Source organism: Molothrus ater, chromosome 3, assembly GCF_012460135.2.
Source record: "Molothrus ater isolate BHLD 08-10-18 breed brown headed cowbird chromosome 3, BPBGC_Mater_1.1, whole genome shotgun sequence".
In the NCBI taxonomy this organism is placed as follows: Eukaryota; Metazoa; Chordata; class Aves; order Passeriformes; family Icteridae; genus Molothrus; species Molothrus ater.
In genome coordinates, this window is record NC_050480.2 from 22,728,578 (window position 1) to 22,754,145 (window position 25,568).

A 25,568-nucleotide genomic window follows, 5' to 3' on the forward strand; every position below is an offset into this window, starting at 1 on the left:
GAGCATCTGCTGAAGAAATGATGCTGCTGGAGCCCAGGGGAGGCTTAGGAGCACCTGGGAAAAGGTGATGGGTCATGGAGAGATGGAGCTTTTAGCCAGTGGGTAGTATGTACCTACTGCATGAGCTAGGCTGGTCTTTAAGCTCTGCCTTTGTAAGCTTGCCTCAAACAGCACAGCTGAGGTTTTCTGCATGGGGGTTCTGTGCTTGACCTTGCCCAAGCTGTGCTGCTGTGCACAGGTGCTTTTTAGCATGTCTGGTTTTCTGCCAAGTGTGACTTGTTGCTTTTTATTATAAAAGTTTGGGCTTTTTATGTTGTTTTGTTTGCTGAGATCCTTAAAAGCATCCTCCTTTGTGTCTTCTTTTGGGGAGTAAATTATTTTCTGCTGTGTTTCACTCTGGTCCAGTGTGATACCACAGGGTGCTGTGTGTGCTTCATTTCAGACACTGATTTTTAGATATTTGGGACTGGCCATAAGTGAGTTAACTGGTGATGCTAATTGGTGATTAACCTAATAATGGCTTTGATTATGTTAATTAAACTCTTTTCCCACATGGCAGCTGTTAAAGCATTTGTCTTCCAAGCTCTCCCTCAGCTGGGGTCCTTTTGAAACCTGCTGGTTTGTGTTGGCAGGGTTGAGTACTGAGTGTGTGATACCAACACAAGTGTCAGCACCAACAGTGTGTTCAGTTTTTTCCCTTTAATTTTAAACTTCCTCTTGTTAAAACCCTATGGTAAAAATTTAAATGTCATTGGTCAACTTCTGTAGTGTGATTCTCTGGAAGTTCTTCCAAGTGTAAGTGTTCCCCAAGGTGAAGGGAGAGAGCCTATGACACCTGTTTATGCTAACCTGCCTTTTGGTGCATGTATGCACTTCATGGGATGCCTATGGATGCTGGATACACAGATCATGAGACAAAACCACAGCAGTGAACCAAACATGCAGCTGGGAAGGCTGGGCCAGGTTGTGGTTTTCCTGAAAGCATGGAGAGAAGTGGGTCTTCTGTGTGGATTGTTAGCTGACAGAAAACAGTGTAGAAATGAATACTTCAGCAAGAAAAGACTGTAACTGTGGTGGAGGGAGTTGTGTGGCAGCACTGATGCTGCTTGCACCTTTTCCAGAATAACTCAGAGCTTTTAAATTTGAGTAAGTAAGCAGATGTTTCAGACTGGCTTGTCCACAGCTTTGTAGCAATTGTAATAATTTCCATGCTGCTTTTTTAGCAGGCTTTCATCCAGTCAGAGCAGTCTAAGAAACTGCAAATGCAATGAAAAGGGAAACTGGGCAGTTCCATGCAAATGTATATTATATGGAAACACAGATTTTGCTGACACTGCCCTGGTTCCATAGCTTTTAATGCTCAGGGAATGAGTACAAAGTACTAATGCAGAAATTATGTTGTCTTAATGCTTGTTTATTGAAATTGGTGACAAACAAGCACAGAAGAATGCATTTAGCTTTATGTGTGTGTGAAACTAGTATTTCTACTTGCAGAATATTTCAGATTGCCCCCATTTTGTGGTTGTGGTCTTTTGGGGCATTCATAAGCCCCACGTTGTTTGGATTGTTTCAGCTGAGGGTGCTCTGCAACTGGCAGTATCAAGCCTCAGGTCAGAAAGATTGCTTTGCAGAACTGAGGAACATTTTAAATTGATGGCACATTTACAGTGAATACCTTTCCAGAAGACTGAACAGCACCAAGCCTACAGAAGCCAGTTCCTTTAAACAACGCCTTATCCCTTGTGATTGCTGTGACGATTAAATAACTTCAGAGTTGAAAAAGTTTGAATGGCATTTGCCTTGAGCATTCTTGTGCAGTGCTTTTTTAATGAGATCCCACACTGCCAGCTTGCAACTTTTAGTACTTGAAGCTTTCTTTGTGCTTCACTCTTATTGCAGTGTTGATAAATTTGGTTTAAGACTTTTATTTGCAGTTGTCCTTTTTGTGTGAAGTGTGAAACCATGCATTAAGGCAAGGAGAGGTTTTATGTTTGTTAATACTTAATTCTGTTCTAACTTGAATCTAGCTGGAAGTCTAAATGTACTAGACTGTAAGTACAAGAGCAGAATAATACAGGAAAGACAAAAAATGATGATCTGATGATAAAAACTGAATGAACCCTCAAAGATTCCAAAGTATTTTTTATGACTTAACAAAATATTTGTACATTTTAATGAAAGTGCTGTGACAAGACTTTACCACTATGCACTACTGTTGGAACTGCTAAAAGGACATTACTCTTATTCTAAGGCTGAGGAAGAGGAGACTGTATGAAGTACCAGCAGAGGGAGTCAGGACTGGCCATTAAATGCTGGAAATGTTCAGATCCCAGTGGTCATCATCTGGAAGTGAAAACATATTGTTAATGTGTGAGGCGAAGTAAAAAAGGTTGCCCTTAAGAATCTTCTGGCTTTTGTGTGATACATAAATATGTCTTTTCCCCTCCAGCATTTGGATTAGGAATGTGAAAACACAGTGTATTCTATTTTGGATATCCTCATAGTGATGCCATTCAAAAATGGTTTTCTGAGCAATTTCCCTCTTTCCTGGGCCCTTCTCAAACAACACTAACATGTATGGGATGTGGTAGCCTTTAGAACTTCTGAGGATTTAACACCTCTAGCTTGTCACTGATAGAAGAATAATGGAAATGGGATAGATCCCCAGAGGTGGGGAGGAGAAGTGGTTCAACTTGCAAAATGTTGGCAGCATGCTCAGAAGAAGCACTGTCTCCTCTCCCCCCAGCTGCAGAGCAGTGGTCTCTGAATGGATGGGATGGATGCTGTCTCTGATGGCACACTGATGAGGAGATGTGGGCAAGTGAAAATGCTCTGAAGAGATTTGTGGCTGTGCAGAAGCTCTTGAAGCTCTTTCCTGTCAGTCTGCAGATTAACACAAAGGACTTCATCTCTCTCTTTCTCACCTTGCTTGTGACAATTTGTTTACTTAGACTTTGTATGAAGGATATTGTTAGGACCCAATGTTTTTGTCCTCTGTAGTGTCCTTTGCAATAATCTCTCTGGATTTGTTGTCTCTTTCCTGTCAGTCTGCAGATTAACACAAAGGACTTCATCTCTCTCTTTCTCACCTTGCTTGTGACAATTTGTTTACTTAGACTTTGTATGAAGGATATTGTTAGGACCCAATGTTTTTGTCCTCTGTAGTGTCCTTTGCAATAATCTCTCTGGATTTGTTGTCTAGTGTTCCTTGGCTTGTTCTAAAGTGGTGTTTTTAAAATCTTTCTGGCTTGTTCCCTAAGCTTTCATAATTGAAATAATGGAGAAAAGCAAATAAAAATCATACAGTATTTGCTTTAAGATATAAAAATGGATTAATTTCTATTTATTAGCCACTAGCAAAAACAACATTCTCCCTGGAGTATTTGTGATCACTGGCACTTTGTTCTTTTGGTCTGACTTGCTCAGGCTAAAGAGACTTGCATGGCAGTCATGATGTTGACACACTCTCACATGCATCCCTAAAAACAAAGGTTTTAGGGATGCCTGTAAGCCTCAGCTCAGCCTTCTACTGCTGCATTTCACTTACTGACCCTGGTGAACGTGGTCCCAACTCAAAACTGTTTTTTCATTAAGCAGGCTTTTGGTACATTTTCTTTTTACTGGAGAAAGGGAGATTCAGCCATAGACAGCATTTTTCTTCTGGAATTTACCAAACATTCAGAGAGATTGGTGCTTGTTGCCCTCTTGAATTTGCAGAAGGTTCTGGATACAGCAAACAGGTGTTCCTGTAAAGGAAATAAGCTGATAGGAAAAGAGCAAAGCAAAAGGTGGAAAAAGCCTATTGCTTGTCTCTTCAGGGCTGACAGTGTGGGGCTGGTGGACAGGGGAGAGGCCCCTGAGCTGGCAGGCTTGGGCTGGGTTCCCAGCTCTGTCACACACTCCTCTGTGGCCATATGCAAACTGCTCCAGGTCTCTGCTTTGCCTGTCTTGCCACTCTTAAATCTTCATGTCTTACTAGTGCAGAGTGGCTTTCACTGTGCTCTGTACACACCATACCATTGTGTATCTGTTCCCTCCCTCTGCAGTGCCACTGAAGAGTCTTTTAATCTTGGCCAGAATTGATGTCAGTAAAGCCAAGCCTATGCAGAAAACTGGACATTTAAGCCCTCTCTGTGCTTTTTTCACAAGTTCATTTATCAGCTGCTCCTTTGTTCTGTGTTCCTAACCTCACCTGCATTCTTTTTCTGCTCTTTCACCCTCTGCTTATATATTTAGGTTTGTAACCCTGTCCTTTCCCTTCTTCCCCTCCTTCAGTCTGTGAAGAAACCCAATTCTCCCGACCATCTAATTTAACTTCGATTCCCTCCTAGTCATTAGGCTTCTCTATTGAGGCCAAAAAGGTCTGGCAACCTCTTTGATGGGTTTGCTAAGCTGTTGATTTAAATTTTTCAGGCTTTGTGATGCAGAGAGACTGCTAAATCACTGCTCCCATGACAGGTTTCTAAAAGGCTGGAGGAAGACAGGGGATTGAATAGAAAATTGGAAGAAGTGAGAGAAAACAGGAGGGTAGAACTTCTGGAAGGAAGCATGAAGAGTAATTATGGGCCAGGTAGATGACGAGAGTCTGAGAGGGAGAAATCATTTTAAAGAAGAGTGTGTATGCATGTGTAGATGGAGAAAGGCAGGTTAGAAAAAAGACAGAGGGACATTTGTCAGAAGGAGCTGAAACCATGGTGACTGGATTCTGAATGCTCAGCATCAGGGCTGATATTTAAGGACAACTTCAAGAGGTTCTGATCAAGAAAGTCCAGCTGTGTGGTTTCAGGTAGATTCTCTTATTAAAAAAACAATCCAAAACAACAACGAAACCTGTGAAAAAAACAAGCAGAAACAAACAAACTGACTCCAACAAACAAAATACCTAAAGAAATCCAAACCCAACATTGAGGCTGTGTACCATTCAAAGCATGTCAAGAGAGCTTGACAGAAAAATATTTTAATAGCCTGCTCCTCTTGTGCTGATTGATTACAGCAACAGCTCAAAGATAAGCATTCTGTCAAGAATCATTAATATCTGTCAGCCAGTAGTAGCTGTGCAATATCTGAAATTCAAGCTGTTGAAAAGCATTCTATCCTTGCCTTGTGCTGAAAACCAGTAAATGAATATTCATGGTAGCACACACAGCTTACAAACAGTTCTTCACTTCACATAGCTTTCAAAAGATGAGCATGCAGGTTATTACCACAGTTTAGGTGTGAAAATAAGTTCCTGCTTTTTTACTTCTTTATACTTTGACAACTTAAATTCCTGTAAATGACATGGAATATATTTACCACAATCGTTTGCCCAAATCTTACTATTCATCTCCAATCTTACTATTCATATTCCAATGAGCTGTAAGATTTTCTTGTTGCCTGCATCAGTGGGAAGGAAGAATTTAAGATCTGGAAGATTTAAGATCCTACTTAGGTGATCCTGTATGTGGCAGAAAATTGAATTACAGAAGGCAAGTTCTTCAGTGCTTAATCAAGCAAAATGCTTGTGACTACTGCAAAAACTCTTCAGAAGTCCTCTGATGTTGTGAAAGTTCTCCCTGATCTGTGAGAATTCTCAGGGAATGTGCCCTTAGTGACTGCCCTGGGACTGCTGCAGGGTTAAGCTACATCCAGTGTTGTGTCAGCAGACAGTGGGCATCTGGGGCACTTTTCCTTTTGGAATGAAAAGATCAGGATTTAAGTTCAGGAGGAGCCATTGCTCTGACATGGTGTACCCCATGTCACAGTGATGAAGTTTTCTCTGAGGTTTGACTCCTGATGATGTGCTAGGGTTTACTTATTATGAGATTTCACCTATTGGTACAACTGCCTTATTTTCTTGTGATTCCTAAGACTTTGTTCATGCACGTATGTGAAATCACTTCAATGAATCTTAGAAATTACTTTTCCTAGGATCTTTTGGGAGTGCTAGGATAGTAGGTGTCCTTGACCTGCTGTGGCTGGTCAAGTAAAGCTTCTCTGAGCAAGCCTGCCAGAAAACACATTACTCACTGTGGAGAGGTGAGAGCAGAGTCTGTGTTTGTGTCCAGAGATATCTGCCTCCTCCATTCTAATCCATTAATTCATGGTTCAAAGGCTTCAAGGATATGGAAATATTGGGAACACACCCCTGCTGTATTTATGGAGATTGGAGCAGTTCTACTAGTAAAAACTTGTTTCCTTTCCTTTCTGTTTGATTCAAAATACTCAGTCACCTTTAGGTGAAGGAACTCTTCAGAAGAATGGACAGACCTAAGCTCAGATCTCTGCTCCTGCACTGATACTTGAAACAGGCCTGTTGTATCCCAGATGTTCAGTGACTGCAGGGGATTATACTTGTACTATAACCTCCCCAATCGTTCTTCCCTAAGCAAGGAAAAGCTTTGTGTGCCTAACTATTGGATGAGGTTTGTAAGTGCAAATTACTGACAGAGATATTTCATTGCCTTTGAGAGTCCTCTGTACTTTCTGTTGGACAGTTTCAGCTTATTAGCATCTGCAAATGCCATTTCTGGGTGCCTGGCAGGTACTGCACAAGCAGGACAGTTCTCTAAAAAGGTCCCAGTGGGATAGTAACACATCCTTACTTCTGGCTGGTTATGTTTGTTTATGTGCAAATATATCTGCATTTTTTGGTGACTTGCTAACAAAACACAAAATGCAGCTGCCTGATATCTTTTAGATGTCAGATGATTTCTGTGTAATATTTACTTTAAAAAGAATTTAGGCAGTATCTCTTACCCAGTAGCATCTACCCCTGAATATCATGATTATCCTTTTTAGAACTGAGGAATGGAACTCCCAGCTGTATGCATGTTTACTGCTGCTTTTAGTCCTGCTGAGTTCTAATAAAAGAGCAGACTCAGCCTGGAAGAAAAGTACTTTTAAGACTGGAGCCATAGGAAGAGAAATGAATACCTGTTTCAGAAAGTTAGGCTGTAACCCTCTTCACCACTCCAGAGGCAAGTGTTCCTCTCACATGCAGTCATCCATGGTATGTCATTAAAAACACAACAGTGGTTCCAGTTATTTTTTGATAAACCCTCTGTGTCTTCACTAGCCTATCATTTCACTTGTCAGTATAGCAGGGCCCCCTTGAGAAGCCACTGTCTATGAGTTATTCCCATGTCACATTCCTGTAAATACTGTGTGCACCTCTTGATTTTGGTCTGCAAGCACACCTGTGATTAGTGTGTGGGAGGAGCATGACTCAGACCTAGTCATTCCAGTGACAATTCTTCTTTAAGCACCCCAAATTAGTCCTCATTGGCAAATGTCATCTTTGTCTCCAACCTCACTGGTTTAGTCAACATAATTCCAAACTTCATTATTCTTATTTGTGTTATGAACAGTATTAAATCTTTGTAACTATTTGGTGATACCAGAAGAGGGGAGGTTTTGTGTCACTATAGGACATGAAGCAACATGAGCACACACGCCGCTGCTCTCAAGGTCAAGAAAAGAGAAGTTTATTTTCTGACTCTAACATTTTTAGATTTCTAAAAGTGACAGTGGATTGGAGGGTGAAAGTACCACCTCTCCAATGACACTGGACAAACTAACAGTCTATCAAATTTCTCTTCCTCCATAAAGGAATGCAAAACAATAAGTTACTTACAGAAAGTATCAAAACAATAAGTTATTTACAGAAAGTGTATGAGAAAGTTCGTTACAAGAATGTAAACATCAGAAGGCTTAGAAAATCTTAAAAAATCAGGGCAACAGTTTTGGACCACTTTGTCTTTAGGTTTGTTTGGGAGGTGTTTGAAGACCCTGTGCAGAAAATACTCACGTAATTGTTTGTACTTGTTGCATCCAGAAGTAAAATCTGTGCATGTGCAAGAAGGGATTGGCAGGTTGGTGATGAGCCCCTTGCAGTCTGGCTGTGGCTATTGAAGTAACAGCACCCCAGGGTGGCTTACCAAGGTTTGGTTGCATCAAAAGCTTCAGACTGAGCTGCAGAAGGCAAAGCACGCAGGTGCAGTGTAGTCCAGTTAAGTGCACTAGCTTTAGGGGTTTAATTTCACAGTAGGGAGATCTGAAGTGAGAATGAATTGTTGTCCTTATGTCCAGTTTGCATTAATCCTGTCAGGTGCAGCCATGCCCTTAGCTCTTGCGGGCTGGTCTGTCACCTGGGCAGAGCTGGAGCTCCTGGGTGATGAGCACAGCCTCCCTGGTGTCTGGGCAGTGCAGAGGTCACTGCTGGTTTCACAGTGAGACTGCTTGGAGCAAAGTCAGCTTGAAGGGCCTGCAGAGTGTAAACCAGGTGAGCTACAGAAGACACAGGCTTCCAGGTACCCACTTTCAGTTGCTTTCAGGGTTTTGTTTAACTAATTTTGTGTTTGGGGACAATACAGTTAATCCAAAGAAGTGTCTTCTCTCTGGAGTCTGTGAGACAAGGGATATGCAATTTTTCCATCAGCTGCCTGGTTGAGGCCAGCACTCTTACCACCTACCTTTGGTTCTCTTCAAAATGACACCAGAGTACCTCCATCCCACTCTGCTTTTATGTTGGGGTAATTTATAGGCATTAAAATTTTACCTTTTCTTTTGTTCTCAGAGAAGACAAAACCTAAAAAAAGACTGTGCTGTACTGCTACATAGACAGCAGAAGCTTTTGTAAGTCATTGGATGAAAGTTAGGGGTTGAAGAGAAATGCATTGTCTTGGTATTTCTCTGAACTGTGTCCTTAACTTCCACCACAGGCAGACATGCCCACACCTTGCAGTAGTGCTTAAGCATAGCTGAGTAGAGGTTTTAAGCCTAATGAGAAGTGAGATCACTGCAGTCTCAGGGGAAGCCTTGGGTCCTTCCTTCTTGTGGTCTCACTGGTTCTTTCAGATCTGAACATGATCAGCAAGGAATGCAGCCAGCTATGAACTTCCCACAGGGGTGCTCTGGTGGGAGTAGAGAGGAGCCACCTGAAGCCAGTTATCATTTGGAACAAAGAATTACTCTAAATGTAAGATTCCTTAATTAAATGAGGTTGAAGCAATGACCAAAAGGAATCAGACAGGAGAATTTTGCTTGAACTTTGCAAGTGACTTTAGCCATTAAACTCTTGTGTTGCATCAGTGATGGGGGCAAGCTTTGTCCAGAAATCCGTATGTGTAAGTGCTGGATGGTGGCTTTGGTATGCAAAATTCAGATCCAGTACTGAACTCTCAAAGACCACAGTAGGTTATTGCAAGAGGAGGCCCAATAGTTGCTATCAGGAACAGACCTGAGGCAGCAGTGCAAAGCCCAGCAGAATGTGTGGCAGCAATGAAGGGAAAGGACCAGAAGGTTTGGATAACAGATGATCTCCTTGAGTGTCCTTAGATTTCCCTCCTGCAAGGCCATGTAGAAAGGATGATACAAGTCACAGAGGAAACAGCATGAACAGAGGAATGCTAACAACAACGTAGGTAAGCAGTTTCACACGAAGAGAACTTTTCCTAATTGTGGCTTTTGAATTTGTTTTTGTTCTTTTGTTTGTGTAGGTCTATTTCAGTAATAGATTTTACAATGAGGAGAGTTGGTGTTTAACTGGGGGAAACCATTTGAGCTAAGTTGAGAGTAGATAAAACTGAGCTTTGAAAGCAAAAGCTTTCATGTGGGTGCAAATGAGTAAAAATCTAGAAGCAGTATCTGGAGATTTAATTTTAACCAAGTAATTGAAAATGGCCATGCATTACCCTGCATAAACTGTAGAAGAAAAATTATGCCCTTAAATGGCTCAGTCGTCATTTAAATGGTGATCTGTTCATTAGTGCTGGGAAATGAAATGGAAATCCATTTCAATTTTCTAGACAATTTAAATTTTATTGTCCATAAAATTCTACAAAACAGTAAAAGAGTGTCCTTTCTTACAAATTGCAGAGGATTTAATCAGATTTGGCATTTTATTAATTCTCATCATGGTAAAACCTGCTAGTGTTTTACCATGAACTCATTGAGCTGAGTTCATCCTGTGTTGGTAAAAGTGTCCCACTGGGGAGTCTGCCCTGGTATGTTTGGAACAGAGATAGTTTTTGTAGATCTTATCTGTTTGTACACTTACTTTCTTCTTGGTAATCAAATTGGCACATCGAGCAAATCTTGATGATGCTCCATGTTTTGAGCATGTGTACTTCAGCGTTGCTCTAGACTAATCCTTTATGACATTCCTGAAGATGTTGTGATAAATATACTGCTCTTTACAGGAACTGTAGTTGTGAAAATTGGTACATTTTCTTGCCATTCTTTTTTACCTTATCAGAGATAAACCTATCTTGTGGGGAATAAAATTTAGAGAGGTGACTGGGAAGTGCCATTTTCTGTAGAATCTTCCTTTTTCTCTAGTCTTACCTTTGATTTATCATTATCACTACTTCAAATCTTGCCTGTTGATCTTGTTGTCCCATATTGTTACATTTTCTCTGAAATAAATTGAGTCTGCAAGGAGTTTTCTGTGGACTTGTTGATTAAACTGTGCGAGTTCTTGGAAAGTCTTTTTGTTATCAAGGGTTAAGGCCTTAATTTCAATTAATGGCTAGGTATTACTGTGTTTGGAGTTAGTCATAGCTTTCTGTCAGGTCTAAGAATTTACCTGTAAGTTGAGGCAGAACATACATCCTCCAGTCTGGTTTATGATGCACTTTTAAATGAAAAACAGTGCTACCCTCATTGGGACTCACTATAGTCAGTGGAAGTGCTGGGCCTTGCAGAGAAATGGATGCCTTCAGGTAATTTAAGTAAGAAGAGTCAGGTGAACTCATTGGTCTGCAAGTGCTGTTTGTTTATAGAATAAGAGTGTACAACCCTGTTTCCCTGAAAGTGAGAGATGCTCGTGGTTAGGGATTTTGAAGTCTATCAGCTTGAAGTCTCACTGTATCCAAGATGCTCTTCTCTTTAATTCCTTTCAGCATGCTGCTTCTGTTGTCTTCTCTTGGTGTCCCTTTACAGCAGAAAGTTAGTGTATGACCAGATTGTTACTCCTTAATTTCTCAACCAAGAACACATCTAAGTCCTCACAGGCTACTTGTGACTTGTTTTGCATCTGATTACTTTCGTATAATCTGCTTTTCTGCAAGCATTTTGGCTGCAGTAGAGTCTGTGGCTGCCTTTAAATCCCCCTCTGGTGTCTGTTGGTACCTTTCAGGATAAATACAATTCTAAACTGTAGCTGTCAAAACAAATGAGTGATGAGTTTTGTGAATCAGGATTCTTGCTGTTTTACTAGTTGGGACACTTCTCAATTTGCCAAAATCTAGATTTTACAGTGTTAATTAGTGGGACTGTGTTAATTTAGTCAGGTGCTGCTGTGCAGAAGTAGGATCCTTAGCCCGGGAGGTAATAGCCACCACTCTGGATTGGCAGGAGGCTTCATCCTCTCTTTTCATAAGCAGGCTCTTGGATCCAAGATGCAGCATTTCATAGAGAGCCAGGGTGGTGTTGGCCCTTCACTGTCAGCTGACAGGAGAGAGCTGTTCATGATAAAGAGCTTTCTCACAGGCCTGATGCTGAAGTTTCTTCTGCTGGCTTGTACTCACTGTGGCTCTGATGGCTCCTCTGATCAGTTGTGCTCTGTGTGTTTTTCCATGCTGTTTATCTTAGCCCAAACATGCTGAGGGCAAGAGCAAAACCTGTTAAGAGAGCTTTGCTGTGCGTGTTGCTTGCCAGCCAAAACACCTGTGATTGCTGCTATCAGCTGTGTGGGTGCTTCCAGATCAACATCTTAAAAAAAAAAAAAAAGGCTTTGAAGCATCCTAAGGGATGCTGGAATTCAACATCTTTGGAAGGTTTGGTAGTTTACCAAAACTTGCCTCTCCTATATTAAGTCTTAAACTGGTAAAATATAAGTCATTGCAAATCAGTGAGGTAACAGGAGGTTATATGGCTGTGCTGCTGTAGTAGCAGGCTGCTTTTATTTTGTAGAGTTAGGGAAGGGTGTGAGGAGAGAAGCAGCAGGAGCTGCCTCTGGTGTTTCTTCTATAGCTGTTCTTAACTTCCCTTTCTGCCCTCATACACTGCAGACAGCCTATTTTAAGGTGCACAGATGTTTCTACTACTCTAGTCCTTGGTAGTTGCTTAAGTGGCTTCTTAGAGCAGCTGTTCCCTTGTTTATGTCTCTAACGTTCATTTCATTGCAGTTCTTTTTTTTTTGGTGATGGGAAGATGAAAAAACCCCATGTGCTGATGCTCTGTTGTTTAGCCTTTATCAATTGTGTCATCACTGGTGTCCTACCCTTCTGCAGGGGAGACATTTCCATTGTAGCTGGAGCCCAGTGTTGTCCTTCTCTGTCCCAATTTTGCTGTCAGCAGGGTGATTTCACCAAATGTGATGATGAGAGTAAGAAGATTTGCTGTAGGATTCAACTAAGAGTTTAATAAAATTTGCCTGTGGTCTCTCATCTTTCATCCTAGCAGTCAAGTGCTTGTGCCACATGGTTTGATGTGCATGTCCCTCATAGCCTATTCAGGCTTCCTGCTTTGCTCTTTGCCATTAAATTGATTTTCAGACTTGCTCAGTAGTGTGCCAGTTCTCTGATCTTTGCCATTGCTACTGCCTTGCTTCAGAGGTGCAAATTAGAAGCTGGTGGCATGAAAGAGGGAGGTGGAGCAGTGTATTGTTTCTGTCCAGAAGAACAGAGAGCTGTGGGAAGAGCAGGATTTAACAGTTACTGGGACAGCAAGGGGGAGAGCTGTTCTGGGAATTTACTTTCACTTGAAAAAAAATGCTATTTCCCGGGTTGTGAAATTCAGGAAGTGATGTACATGCTATGACTAGCAATTGTAATTTGTTTTATAACAGGTGAGAATGTTCTGGATATATATTGTGAAAAGTCATGAAGTGCAGAAAATTAATTGACCTATTCGATTTTGGCTAAGTTGTTTACATTTATTCTTTACTAGCTAAATGGAATTATATCTTTATACATTGTGTTAGTAAAAAAACAAAGGGTAGATAAAAGATTACAAATAGGAAACTTTATAATGCACAAAACTTCCTAAGAAGAAGCAAATTAGGCAGCTCTGGGTCTGTCTGTACTGTTCTAGAAGGTTGTGTAGACACTTGATAGGTACATCTCGCTTCAGAAGCTTTGGTATCAGATTGCAAGACTACAAAGAACAATTCTATCAAAACTAGCTTTGTGAACAATTCTTTAAGATACCTGTTCAGTTTGGTATTTGCTTGTATATTGTGCTTAACAGTTCAGTGCTTTTCTATTAACTGCATGTTCTCTACCCATCAGTAGGCATAATTACCACTAATCAAGACCCCTAATCTCAAGCAATTATAAGCTCTTACATTGTTCTAATTGCACATTTGAAAATAATGTAATTTTCTCATAGAATTATGAGATGATCCATACAATTAATTTCTGCTTTTCTTTTTATCTGATCCGTGTTAATTTTGTGTGACCTCACAATGTGCTATCTGAAAAATGCCTTTGAGACATGCAGTTTTTCTGGTTAATTTACAGTTGTGTTTCATATTCAGTAAGAAGTGATACAGTGCAACAAATTTTCAAGGCTGTGCTTTCAACCTTCTATGAACTGAAAAATTTGTTGTATATTATGAACTTGTTGGCGAAACAGAAGTGCAATTATCCATTTAAATCATCTACTATTTGTAAATGCAGGTGCTTGCTCTTTGAATAGTACTTATGTTACTGCAGTATCTAAAAGGGGTTTATTTTGGTTTTTTAATTGTTAAATTGGAATTTACATGCAGACAGACAGACTTTCTCAATCAGCTTTCCAGGCAGCAAAAATGAAGGCAGTTCATTTTCAGAAAGTACTGCAAGTCCTGGGGGCAGGATATAAGAGATTGTTCAGTAGTTGAAGTTGGTCTCACTTGTTGCTGTGTAGTTCTGCACACCTTTTGTGTGCCAGGCCATTGCATGAGTGTGTTTTGAACAAATCATCGGCAGTCTGTTGATTCATCTCAGGAACCAAATGCAGCACTTACATCTGTAAATGGAGTAATTGTAAAGCTCTCATTCTTACAGACAGAATTTCTTCCTGTTACAAGTCTAAAATTAGACCCCAGATCTTTTACTGTGGGCCTACACTGGCTTGTATTTATTTCTATATTCTTACTTGTAACATCACTAAAAATAGCAGATGATTCGGCGACCTTTGCTACCTGTGTCTGACCTTCATGATTCACTTGTGGGTAATTTGCTGCTGCAATTACTATGGTCCTGTCTGTGATGTTATTTAAACACTGGTTTAAATGACTGCAGTGTAAATGAGCAGCCACATTGTTGGGGACAACATGTTTTTCTTTATTGTAAGAAAATAATATTTACATCAGGGGGTGAGTGCCACATCATTTCTGAGGGATCTTGACATTCCTGGAGAAGAAATGCTGGAGATTTTGCTCTGTCATAAATAGCCCAACTTTCTTCCTTTAGTAGAGTATGTGTTTCTGAAATAATTCTGGGGCTGCAGTCTACTGCAGTGGGCTCATTTCATTATTCCTTTGAAAGTAAGGAAAGGCACAGAGCCAGCTCCTTCAGTGCAGAAGAGTTCAAGGTTTAATATGCTAATGTATCTACCCAATATTAGGCTGCAAAAATCCTTGGCTTTGATGTGTCTTTAATAGTAATAAAATGGTTGGCTAATGATAAATTAAGGATGTAAGCTTGGGAATTAAAAAAAATTAATCTAGGCAGGAATAATTTCCCTTGCCAAGATAATTGTCATACTGGAACTGCAGTTTGCAGTGGAAGTTCATTGCTTTATAATAATCAAAATAAGCAATCAAACTTCTGGCTTTTCTTTAGGCTTCACATTAAAGCTGGACATTAATGGGACAGAGTGGGGACTGCATTTTACCTTTGCTGGCCTGGAGCTGTACATGCCAAGGTACTGAACCCCCAGGTCTCACTGTCTCACTGTTTTCCAGAGAGCAAAGATAAAAATCTGCTTGCCATCCTCTCTCTAATTTGTCACCTGTTTCAGTGCTGGGCTGGCTCTTGTGCTGCTGCAGTCTCCTGTAGTGTCATCTTTGCATCTGCATAAGAGAGAGCAAACCAGGACTTACTCAGGGATAGGTAATGCTGTTCTAATACAGAAATACTAATGAATTAAGGAGCTATTATGGTAAATCTGTTTTGTAAAGCATTTTATCATTCTCCACTACTCACTGGACTGCCCAGTATAGTTTTGTTCAAGCACAAGTTTAGGTTAAACAGGGAAAATAAATGTTTCTGGTCACTGTAATAATGCTCTTCCCCTCTGAGAGAGCACATTTTTCTGCATATTTTTATACCTGTTTGTACAGAGGAATAGATGGAAAAAAGGGAGACCTGTTCTCTACAGAAACTCATAAAAAGGAAAGTCATGCAGCATCAAGAAGGAATTCTACAGAAAATCAGCAGTGTAAGGGCCTTGAGCTAACCTTAACTTAAATCACATCTCTTGATGATCAGGGCAAAGACTGTTCCATAAGTTTCTTTTGCACAGTATCAAAGATTTTTGTTGGTCATAGAACCCTAGAGCATCTTAATTGGCTTAAGGATATCTGCCTATAACACTCACCTGAATAAATAGCTGCATTCTCAAAGGAAGGAGTGGGATGATTTTTTTTAGTAGCTGGTGAAGGAATAAATAAACAGCAAAAAGGGGTACTTCAGTAAAGCAAAATATATTTTTTATAACTATGTCTTCTCATTGACTTATTTTTATTTCAAGTGGAAGAGATATGGTACTCACAATTTAGTGCTTGTTTTGGGGGACAGGAAATGATTAAGAGGAAGAACTTACTCAGCAAGCCAGAGCACTTATGGGTGGTTATCATCACATCTGCAGTCTGACTGTTCCTCTCCCTCTACAGCCAACGTGTCACATATCACTGACCTGATTCATAAGAGAGAGCTCCCCTTGAGGCTTCCTGTCTCTCCATTTCATCCAGGGCTGGATTGGCTGGAAGAGCCCCAGCCCCAGCCTCTGCAAGCTATCAAAGCTGGCTGCTGAGGCTGCCACCAGCCTGCTGTTCTCTCTTGGCCTTCAGCAGATGGAGCTTCTCAAGTCCTGTGTGTTTTCATCTGCTTCTCTCCACGCTTGGAAACGCTGCCTTTTTTTTTCTGCCTGGTGTTTATTCTTAAACCCATCTTGATGAACCAGCTGGCTTCACAACTGTGTTGTGTGAAGTCAGGAGGGCTGTGCAAAGGTCTGCCTCTGAGGGCTCTAGATCTTGCCTCAGGCCTTGCTGTTCTTTTGCCTGAAGAATGTAAAATGTAATGTGAGTTTTTATGTATTATTAAACTTCTGTCTATAAATTACTGACCCATGGTAGCTGTTTATTGCATATTCCATCTTCTGCTTTGATGCACTGCTGCTGTCACTCCGAGGTGGGTAACGATGACTCAGCTTACTGCTGTGATAATGCACTTAAAGCCTGGAAATCTGTCACTGGTGGTATTTCAACACAGGTGCCATAAACCTGAGATGAAAAATTAAAGTATTTGCTGTTGAGTTATTTCTCTTAAAATTCTTCTGTCTACTGTTGTTTCATAAGGTTTTGGGTACTCTGAGCTGTTTAATGGGCAAACAATCGTGTTTTAGGAGGTCTGGGATGCAGGACATGCTCTCAAAAAAGAAGGTGGTGGTCCTCAGTTTGCAGTGCTGAAGGTGACCTATAAAATGCTTGTGCTCATCAGGCCCTCCTAATAAAGCACCGATATTTGCATGCATTTTTATGACCTAGCATTTCCAGCCTTAAAGCCCAGTGGAACACAGACTGATCACCACATCTTACCATGTATTTTCTCTGTGTTTTTTCTTCTTTTTCACAGCCCTTCTGTATGCCACCATTTTTGGTAATGTGACAACCATATTTCAGCAGATGTACGCTAACACAAACAGATACCATGAAATGCTGAACAGCGTCCGGGACTTTTTGAAGCTCTACCAGGTCCCCAAAGGACTGAGTGAACGAGTGATGGATTACATCGTTTCCACCTGGTCAATGTCCAGGGGAATAGATACTGAAAAGGTAAGTAAATTAAACTGCAAGGAAAGAAGTCACATCCTGAAAGTAGTCCATTAAAATAAACAGGAGGTACTGTCTTAGTAAAGGAGACAAATATTCTTTAAATAGTTCTAAGCAGCAGCTTCCCTTAATTTTTAACTTTTAAATACAGTATTTCAGCTATTCTGTCATACTGACATATGATAGTGGTAAAAGTATGTATGTTTTGCTAGTGAAATGGTATGAAGTAGTATAAAAGTGATAAAGAGAAAAGCTCAGTTTACTATAAATAAAGGTGATAAGTAAATAACAAGTTCCAGACTGTAACACAACCTCACAGTTTTTCCAAATGAGATTTTTTTTTGCAATATTTCTTGTGAGGTTGCTTGCAGCTCTGTGGGCCTGAAAACAAGATAATTTTTTTTTGTCATTGGAGAGTTTGAATGTAATATTCTGTGTGCAGGTTAAAGATATTAATGAAAACTGGAAGTATTTAATAACGTATTGCTTGAAATCTACTTTGTGTAAGGCAAGCGTTACCATTCTGATTCATTGAATTGACAAATAAATTCCCATTCTGTCTTTTAAAATAACAGATGGCCTTTCACCAGAACAAATGTACAAATGTAGCTCCTTGTCGCTTTCATATTAGTTGCCAATTTTTGTGGGGATAGGCAGTTTTTCTTCTGCTTGTAAAGAGATGTGATTTGTGGGGTGGATCATTCAGGAAATCATACCAATGCTCTGGTCACCAGCCTTCTGGTTGGCAGCTTAATTTAGTATTCTGAACCGTGGATGATGCAGTTAAAGAGCAAACAGTGTCATTTCTGTACAGCTGTTACAGCATCGTTATGAAGGAGGAGAACAGATGTGGCCTTGCACTGAGCTGCCTGGAGACTGAGGGGCACACAGGGCACTGTTTGCTTTCCTAAATGGTCTTCAGCATATCTGCCATTTTTAGATCCCAGACATGATTCTGTAAGCACTGTCTGCCATACTAGCTTTCAGAAAGAAATTATATTTTAGTGCTGGATAGCACTGGTTAGAAGCTGTTCTACATGTTTTCTCACAATCTGTCTTTGTGTGGGGTTGTGATTCGAGGTAGGTGCATTTGGAGAAGGTGGGGAGACATCTGAGGATACATAGTGTAATGAGTGCTGGTGCTTTCATTCAGCCCCCATTACAAACTCCTGTCATCATTTTAACAAAACAACAAGAAAAAATTGCTATGTAAAACATGTTGGTTTTTTTTTTTTAGCATATCTTCAAAGTTCATTCTTGGCTTCCTTTGATAAGGAGAGAAATGCTTTAAGAGGATGCATTTGGAAACAGCAGAATAACCAAACCAAGCACAACAATACTCAGTGTAGCCTTTGAGAATTATCTTAATAAGCAGGAAAGAAGTCTCCAATTGTCAGGACACCAAAGATCTTAATACAGTGCTGTTTTCAGTAACTGGTGTGTTCATAGCTGAACTGCTGCTGGCCATGACTGCTAAATCAAGAATTCAGCTTTCATCTGCACAGCAAAAGCTGTGGTTGGCTGTGCCAATCCATAAACTCCCAGGTCTGAGCTCTGTTGTTTTGATGCCTGTGCATAACTTCTGGGATGTTTTGTCATGAATAAAACATGTATTGCTCATGAGGCAGAACAGTGGTACTTGTGCTCCTCTGAAAGGCAGTGCAGCTTCCTACAGATGCGGCAGAGACTTAAATATGAACTGAGCACAGAACTGGTCCTGTCACTATTTTGTAGGCCACGAATTAGTCAGTTCAGTGTTCACTGCAGACACGCTAAGTTATTGGTCTAGAAAATGCCACTGCAACAAAATTTAACCAAGAGCTACTGAAAGATTCTAAAATTGATCCATGAAGATACATTTCTTACCTCCCTTACAAATGAAAGTCTTCTTCCATTTATCTGTAGATCTCAAATGTCTTTAATCGCTTTCATTTTTGTGAAGTCTGGAGACAACTTCTTTAAATGGAGAATGGAAAATTGGTTAACTTCCTCTAAGACTGCTATACCAAAAAGTTTTTGGATAATAGCATCATTTCAAATATTCTCTTGTATACTCAGGGGGGTTTGCTGCTATTTCTATTGCAACAACCCTTTTTGTGTGTGATGTCCAGGTAACTGGAAAGTGTGTGTAATTCCAGTAGTAAAATTTGGCAAGAATATGCCACTAGAGAGTATTTTTATCGCCAGAGTAAATGAGATAATGGAAAAGACAGATATGGCCACTGCCTGTGTTCCCTGTTAAATGCTGGCCTTGCTGCCCCAGCTCATTTCTGTGAGCCTGGAAAACTGGGAACTGGCAGTTTTGGCAGCTCTTCTGTACAGGGCAGCCAAGAAAAATCATCCCTGAGTGCCCTACACCTAAGCACTATACAAATACATCTCTTTTAAGAAGTTGTATCTGTAATAAAATGTCTGTTTGGAGGTGGGCCAAAGATGTTGATATTGGTGGTGGAGTTATTTGCCTTTGGAGTACCAGGCATGATATCTGAAACCAGTGCCATGCACAGAATTAATAGCTTGGTTCTCTGCTCAGATCTTGCACAGAAGCCCATTTCAAAGTGTAGGCATAGCCATAGTGCTTCCTGTGTTACTTTTGTGTTTTTCAGGAGTATTTGCAGTGAGACATCTTTTCTTTCCACCTAGGAAAATGTGTAGGAATAATTCTGAAGCTCAACTGGAGTGCTCCTTAATTGGATGGAGTAGCTATTACTAAGAAAATAATAATGAAAAAAGAGGCAGACTCAGACTACTCGATGTTCCTCTCAAATAATGTGTCCTAGACGTGCTTCATCATAGACCATCCCCCAAGGATTTTGTTATCCCCAAACCCTGTTCATGTCACTTCTTTCCACTTTTAATCTGCACATGCAGCAGTGATTTGGTATTCTTTCCACTTAGCTGTCCGTATTACATTAAAACCCTTCAGAACTGGTCCTGGCTGGTACCCGCTGTGCTGAGCATCAGCTCCATCAGCTCGTGTTCTCTTAGGACCACACATCATGAATTGCCGTGAGGAACATTCCATTTGGGAGATCAAAAGCTGCCCAAAACAGCATCATACCTTAAAGTCCCTTTTCCGTGTAAACAAAAAACTTGTTAGTGCCACTCGGGGGTAAATTTGGATACCTGCAATTCTCAATGTTATGAGTTAATTAAACTTTAAGTAATTTGTTTTAGTTGCTAAAGCATATGACTTGTGCAGGCTTTTCATGGAATCTGCCTGTCAAAAAAATGACCTACCCTCTAGAAACAATTATTCTGGAAGCTTTTCTTCAACACCTTCTGTACTGCTGGGCTCTAAGTTGTTTGTTTTTTTTTTGTCTTAAAAACCTTAGGTCTTCAATATCCAGCAGAGCATGTTGCTGAGAGGAAAACTGTTTTCCTTCAGATGTTGTAAGGTAGACTAAGTTAGTATTGTTGCTTATGTGGATAAATAATATAAAAATAAACTCTGAGATTAGAAATAAGAAGGAGGAAAGTGGTTTTTAAACCTTGCGTGGTAGCCTAGCCATAGCAGGCAGATAGAAGCCATGCACAGGAGCTGATTGCCCCCCTGGTTTCCCTCTCAGGTTTTGCAGATTTGCCCTAAGGACATGAGAGCCGATATCTGTGTTCACCTGAACCGCAAGGTTTTCAAGGAGCACCCTGCCTTCAGGCTGGCCAGCGACGGGTGCCTGCGGGCGCTGGCCATGGAATTCCAGACGGTGCACTGTGCTCCAGGAGACCTCATCTACCATGCTGGGGAGAGCGTCGACAGCCTCTGCTTCGTGGTCTCGGGCTCCTTGGAAGTGATCCAGGATGATGAAGTCGTTGCTATATTAGGTGAGTTTCAGAGCTGCTAATGTGCATTTGCATAAATGCCAAATATTTGTGTGGCAGTGTTCACAGGGTCCCAGGACAAGGGAAGAGATGAGAATCTTGACTCCGTGTTTCAGAAGGCTGATTTATTATTTTATGATATATATTATACTAAAATGATATATTAAAACTATACTAAAAGAATAAGAGAAAGGATTTCATCAGAAGGCTAGCAAGCAAAGGAATGGAATGAAATGATAACAAAATCTTGTGACTGACCAGAGATTCCGAGACAGCTGGACTGTGATTGGCCATTAATTAAAAACAGCCACATGAGACCAATCAAAGATCCACCTGTTGCATTCCACAGCAGCAGATAATTATTGTTTACATTTCGTTTCTGAGGCCTCTCAGCTCGTCAGGAGAAAAAATCTTAGCAAAAGGATTTTTCATAAAATATATCTGTGACATATGTGCAGCAATTTATAGCCTCCTCTACTCATTCTTTAAAGAGCTTCAGATAAGTTTGTTTTTCCACTGAGAGATTTAAGGGCAACATCTAATATCCAGATTGCTTCAACCCTGTTTCATCTGGTCAATGGAAATCTTACTTTTGCATGGGGTCCTGGTCATTCTTGGGGTTTTCCCTGTCTTGATTCCTTCTGTTGGGGAAGATGAAACAGGAAAGCCTTGTAAATATGATTGCGTGGCGAAAGGTTTTGAGAATATGGAAACTATAAGTGAGATTGAAATGAAAGCAAGCTTTGAGATACCTTAGTTACTGAGCAACTGGAAAACACTGGTATGGCTGGCTGAAGGTAATCCCCTGTTGATGAAACAGTACCCTCTGCTTGCAGACAGGTCCAAGGGTCAGAGCAGACCCTGCTAGCTTGGCAGAAGGGGTCCAAACAGTAGTTTTTAGGGTTTAAAATGTAGCATAGTATGGTAATGTAATGATTCTTATAGGCTGTATGTAAATGCTATAGGATTTGTATCTGGTATTAGATTAGTTAGTGAGAATTAGAGTATTCAACACAGAAGAAGATTTATTGTATTGTAACAGGAACCTTGTTCTCTCTCATCCTCTTTACCATGCTCTTGCCTTCTTTCTCTTTACCACTCTCTTTACCTCCCTCTCCCTCCTTTGGGCCTGCTCTGAGCTGTGGCTGGCAGCTCCAAGCAGGGCCCCTGCACCCAGGCCCTTTGCAATCTCTGTCCGTCCTGACCATCCTATCCTCTGGTGGTGCTCCTACACCTTCTAATTAGAAATTCCATGTAGAACTTCAGAGAACTTGAAGTGCCTGGCTTCTCTGCCTCACTCCCACCCTCCCATAATAATCCACTTTCACTGAAATTTTTCCAGGTGGATTTATTAAGATGTTGTGTTACAATACTTTTTATCTATTTTAAAGTCAAAATAGTTAAAACATTTAGAGCCGATTTGTGTTAACTTGGGTTGGAGGCATTGAAAATAAACTGATGGGTAGTGAACAGCATTCTGAGGCAAAGCTAACATAAAAGAATGTGATAATCCAATAGATGTAGATGAATCATGGGGTGGCTGGAGCATTGAGCAGGTGATACTTATCATTTGATTCTGTCAAGCCCTTTTGTGATAAGGTAAATTCTCATGGTGGCTTAATCCTGTAACTGTCACTCATAGCAGCCTGGAAAAAGAGAATAAAACATCTTGGTTATCTTACTTTTTTCTGAACACATACATTCAGCTCTCCTAAGATGAATGTCTACTGAAAAATGAGGGGGCTATTAATATGCTGAGCTTCATTTTTCTCTACTTTTGAATAGGATTGCTTGTATAACGTAGGGTAAATTTAGAGTCATGGAGAATCAAGTTGGTAATACTTTGTGCCACAAAAGAAGCTAAAAAAGTGAGAACTTGGAGGATAACTAATTCCCTTTTGCTCTGGAATCACCTGTGCTGCTCAGTGCTAAGTGACATTTGTAACTTCTGCTTGTCTGTGCTGCACATCAAGAACTTGCTAGCTTTTGCCATGTTGAACTCTCATGAATTAACAAATGACAAATGTAGAACACAAGCTAAGATCCCTCAGTTTGTGCACCTTTATGCCACCACCTGAATTCAGCACGAGCGGAAAACCTCAAAACATCTTGCTGCTCTATTTGAGTATGGGTAAAAAAGCACTAAGATCAAATTTCTTTAAAATGTTCTTTAAAGATACCAATTTTCTCCTCATCTTTACTGCTAACTCCTGCATTTTATCATAACACTCACTTTAGAAAACCCTCAGCCAAGATTGCTCGAGGAATCAGTGTTAAGGAAACCGAACTCCTAATCTCTGCTGCTGCAGAGTGATAGCTACAGATAAATGAGGCTGTTCCCTTGGGATCTGGATGAATAGAAGTATTTTGTTGCTGCTCTTCTCCTGGGATGTAACTATCGATCCTCTTCCCACCACAACTTTTTATTTTCTTCTTTTTCTTTCTTTTTCTTCTTTAAAATTTGGAGTCAGTTCCCCGAATCTCACTAAAGTTGGTGAGTTATATTCACATTTTCTTTGTGAATATTTTAAGTGGAGAGGAAAGTAAAACGAAGTGGGATCTGTTTGGGATTCTGTGAGATTTCATTTTGGATGTGCATCAATTTTTGTGTTTCAGTTTCTGGACTAAGGAATCGCTTTCCTTCCACACTTTTGTGTCCTTTCCTCTTCCAGGCTGTGAAGACTTTTGCTGAAGGTTTCTCTATCCTGAAAAGAAATTATGTATTTGACTAAGTTTTTCACTGTTCTAAGTCAGTTGAACTTCTTTTTCCTTCAGCATTGTGTAATTTAATCCCCACACCCCTGACATGGGTCAGGGTTTCCTCTATAACTTCTTTGTACTCTCAGTTTTCTTATCTGTAGAAAACAGTGGTTTGGGGTGGGGTTTTTTCTTGTGTTTGTGTTTATTTTGTTTGGGGTGGGTTTTTTTCTTGTGTTAGTGTTTATTTTGTTTGTTTTGGGGGGTTTTTGGTTTTTTGTTTGTTTTTATTTTCATAGTTAGCTAAATTTGCCAAGTTCTTGATGAATGTATACCAGAAAAAACAAGGCACTACAAGGGGGAAAAAAAGTGCATTGTACAAGAAACATGATTTTTGCTGATCACTCAGCCAGAGCAACCTATGCCATAAATTTTGTTTACCAGTCCCAACCAAGCATAGCTGTGAACATCAGGCACATAATAGCAACCCATGTGAGGAATTCCATAGGGTAATTTTGGTTGACAGGTATGTTACAGAGACTGTAATCTTCTTTCAGGCATTCTGGAAATGAAAATGAAAAAAAATAATGCACAAATTATTCAAGGTGAATTATTTGCTCAGCTCTGGCTGTCACGTAATAAAGCAGCTTTTGTAGCTTGCAATGTAGCCTGTATCTTCCTTACAATGGAGAAATGAATTTTTACTCTAAATCAGTCTGTGGGACTGCTATACAGCATTACATAAACCAATCGCAAACTGCACTTAATGCTTACAGGATCCAATTCATAGGAAACATTTTCGAGTTCTGAAATAATTTAACCTTGCAGACTGGTATATAAGAGTGTATTGTGTAGCCCTGGAGTGTATTGTGTACACTTGCATAATATCCTTCCAAATAACTTCCATGTAATACCCCAGCAACAGGTATATTCTCAGTTCAGGCTTATGTTCTTAGGACAAAGCACTGACTTCGATTGACTTGGATTAATATGAGTCCTGAGTTGGAAGAAATTGCTCATAGGCCAGCAGTGAAAAAAGGTACTTTTTTATGTGTCCCCTATGATTGCCTTTCACATTAATTTAAACTAAGACACAAATACAAAAAATATGCAAATTAAAAAAAAAAAAACAACCCCAAACCTTTGCCTGTTTTAGTAAAAATTGAAAGAAATTGGTGCACTTTGTATGAAGTTTGATTTTTTAGGATGAAATATACATGTTTTGAATTCTATGCAAAATTTATGCTAAAATACAGAAATTACTGATGTTCACACAACACAATCTTTGGATTTGGTGTGTCAAAGAAACAGAAACAAAAATGTAGAAAATGACCTCTCAGCCAGGTGATTGATTTATTTGTGATTCATTCCAATACAAATGAGTCAGAAAAAGATGACTTAGCAGGAAAAGCCACTCTCTTGCTATGTTTTCTATGTTAATGTGTAAGTATGAGAGTGGGATTATGTAGAAGGGAAGTTTAGCTGGTTGGAAGCTGCCTGGATGAGGCACAATAAATTCTAGTTTTGGGAGTTTGCTGTTCTTCCAGTGACGCTGCTGTTGCTGCGTGGGATGAAGTGCTGACGTACACTCAGCACTTTGAGGAAGACTGAGACAAATGACACAGTCCCTGCCCTGAAGAGATCTGAGTGAAGCACAGGTCATGCAGGGCTTCCATTAAGAGAATCTTTTCAACTTGGTTTTGCTTTTAACTTTCCTGAGCCCTCACACTTGGCCTGATGCTGCTTTATCCACCTGAGACTGACAGTGTCTCTTTGAACTACTCTTGCTTAAAGACTTAGCCATTTATCCTGATGTGGTTAGAAAAAATAAGAAGGTTTGTTTCCTCTGTTAAAAACGTTCAAGTGTTTATGTGCATTTCATTTGGCAGCTCTAGTTTCTCTGCTTTGGAGCAGATCTTTCAGGCTAAGACCCTGAACATCTGAAAACCTGACTTTACTGCGGGTCTTTGAAAAGTTAAAACCTACTCGTGCTCAGGAGATTGGCTGTGTTTTAATTTATCAAATGACTTCTTAAAAACATTCCTCCTGAATTAACTGTGTTCCAGGCACAGACCATAAGGTCTGACTG

General features: G+C 40.2%; 1 protein-coding gene across 1 annotated transcript in view; it reads left to right on the forward strand.

The window, feature by feature from the left end:
* Positions 1-25,568, forward strand: part of KCNH1 (potassium voltage-gated channel subfamily H member 1) — a 179,956-nt gene that overhangs the window by 68,206 nt on the left and 86,182 nt on the right. The window contains 2 exon segments of the mRNA XM_036380586.1: positions 16,767-16,966; positions 20,533-20,785. Of these exon segments, the coding sequence (XP_036236479.1) occupies positions 16,767-16,966; positions 20,533-20,785 (453 nt within the window).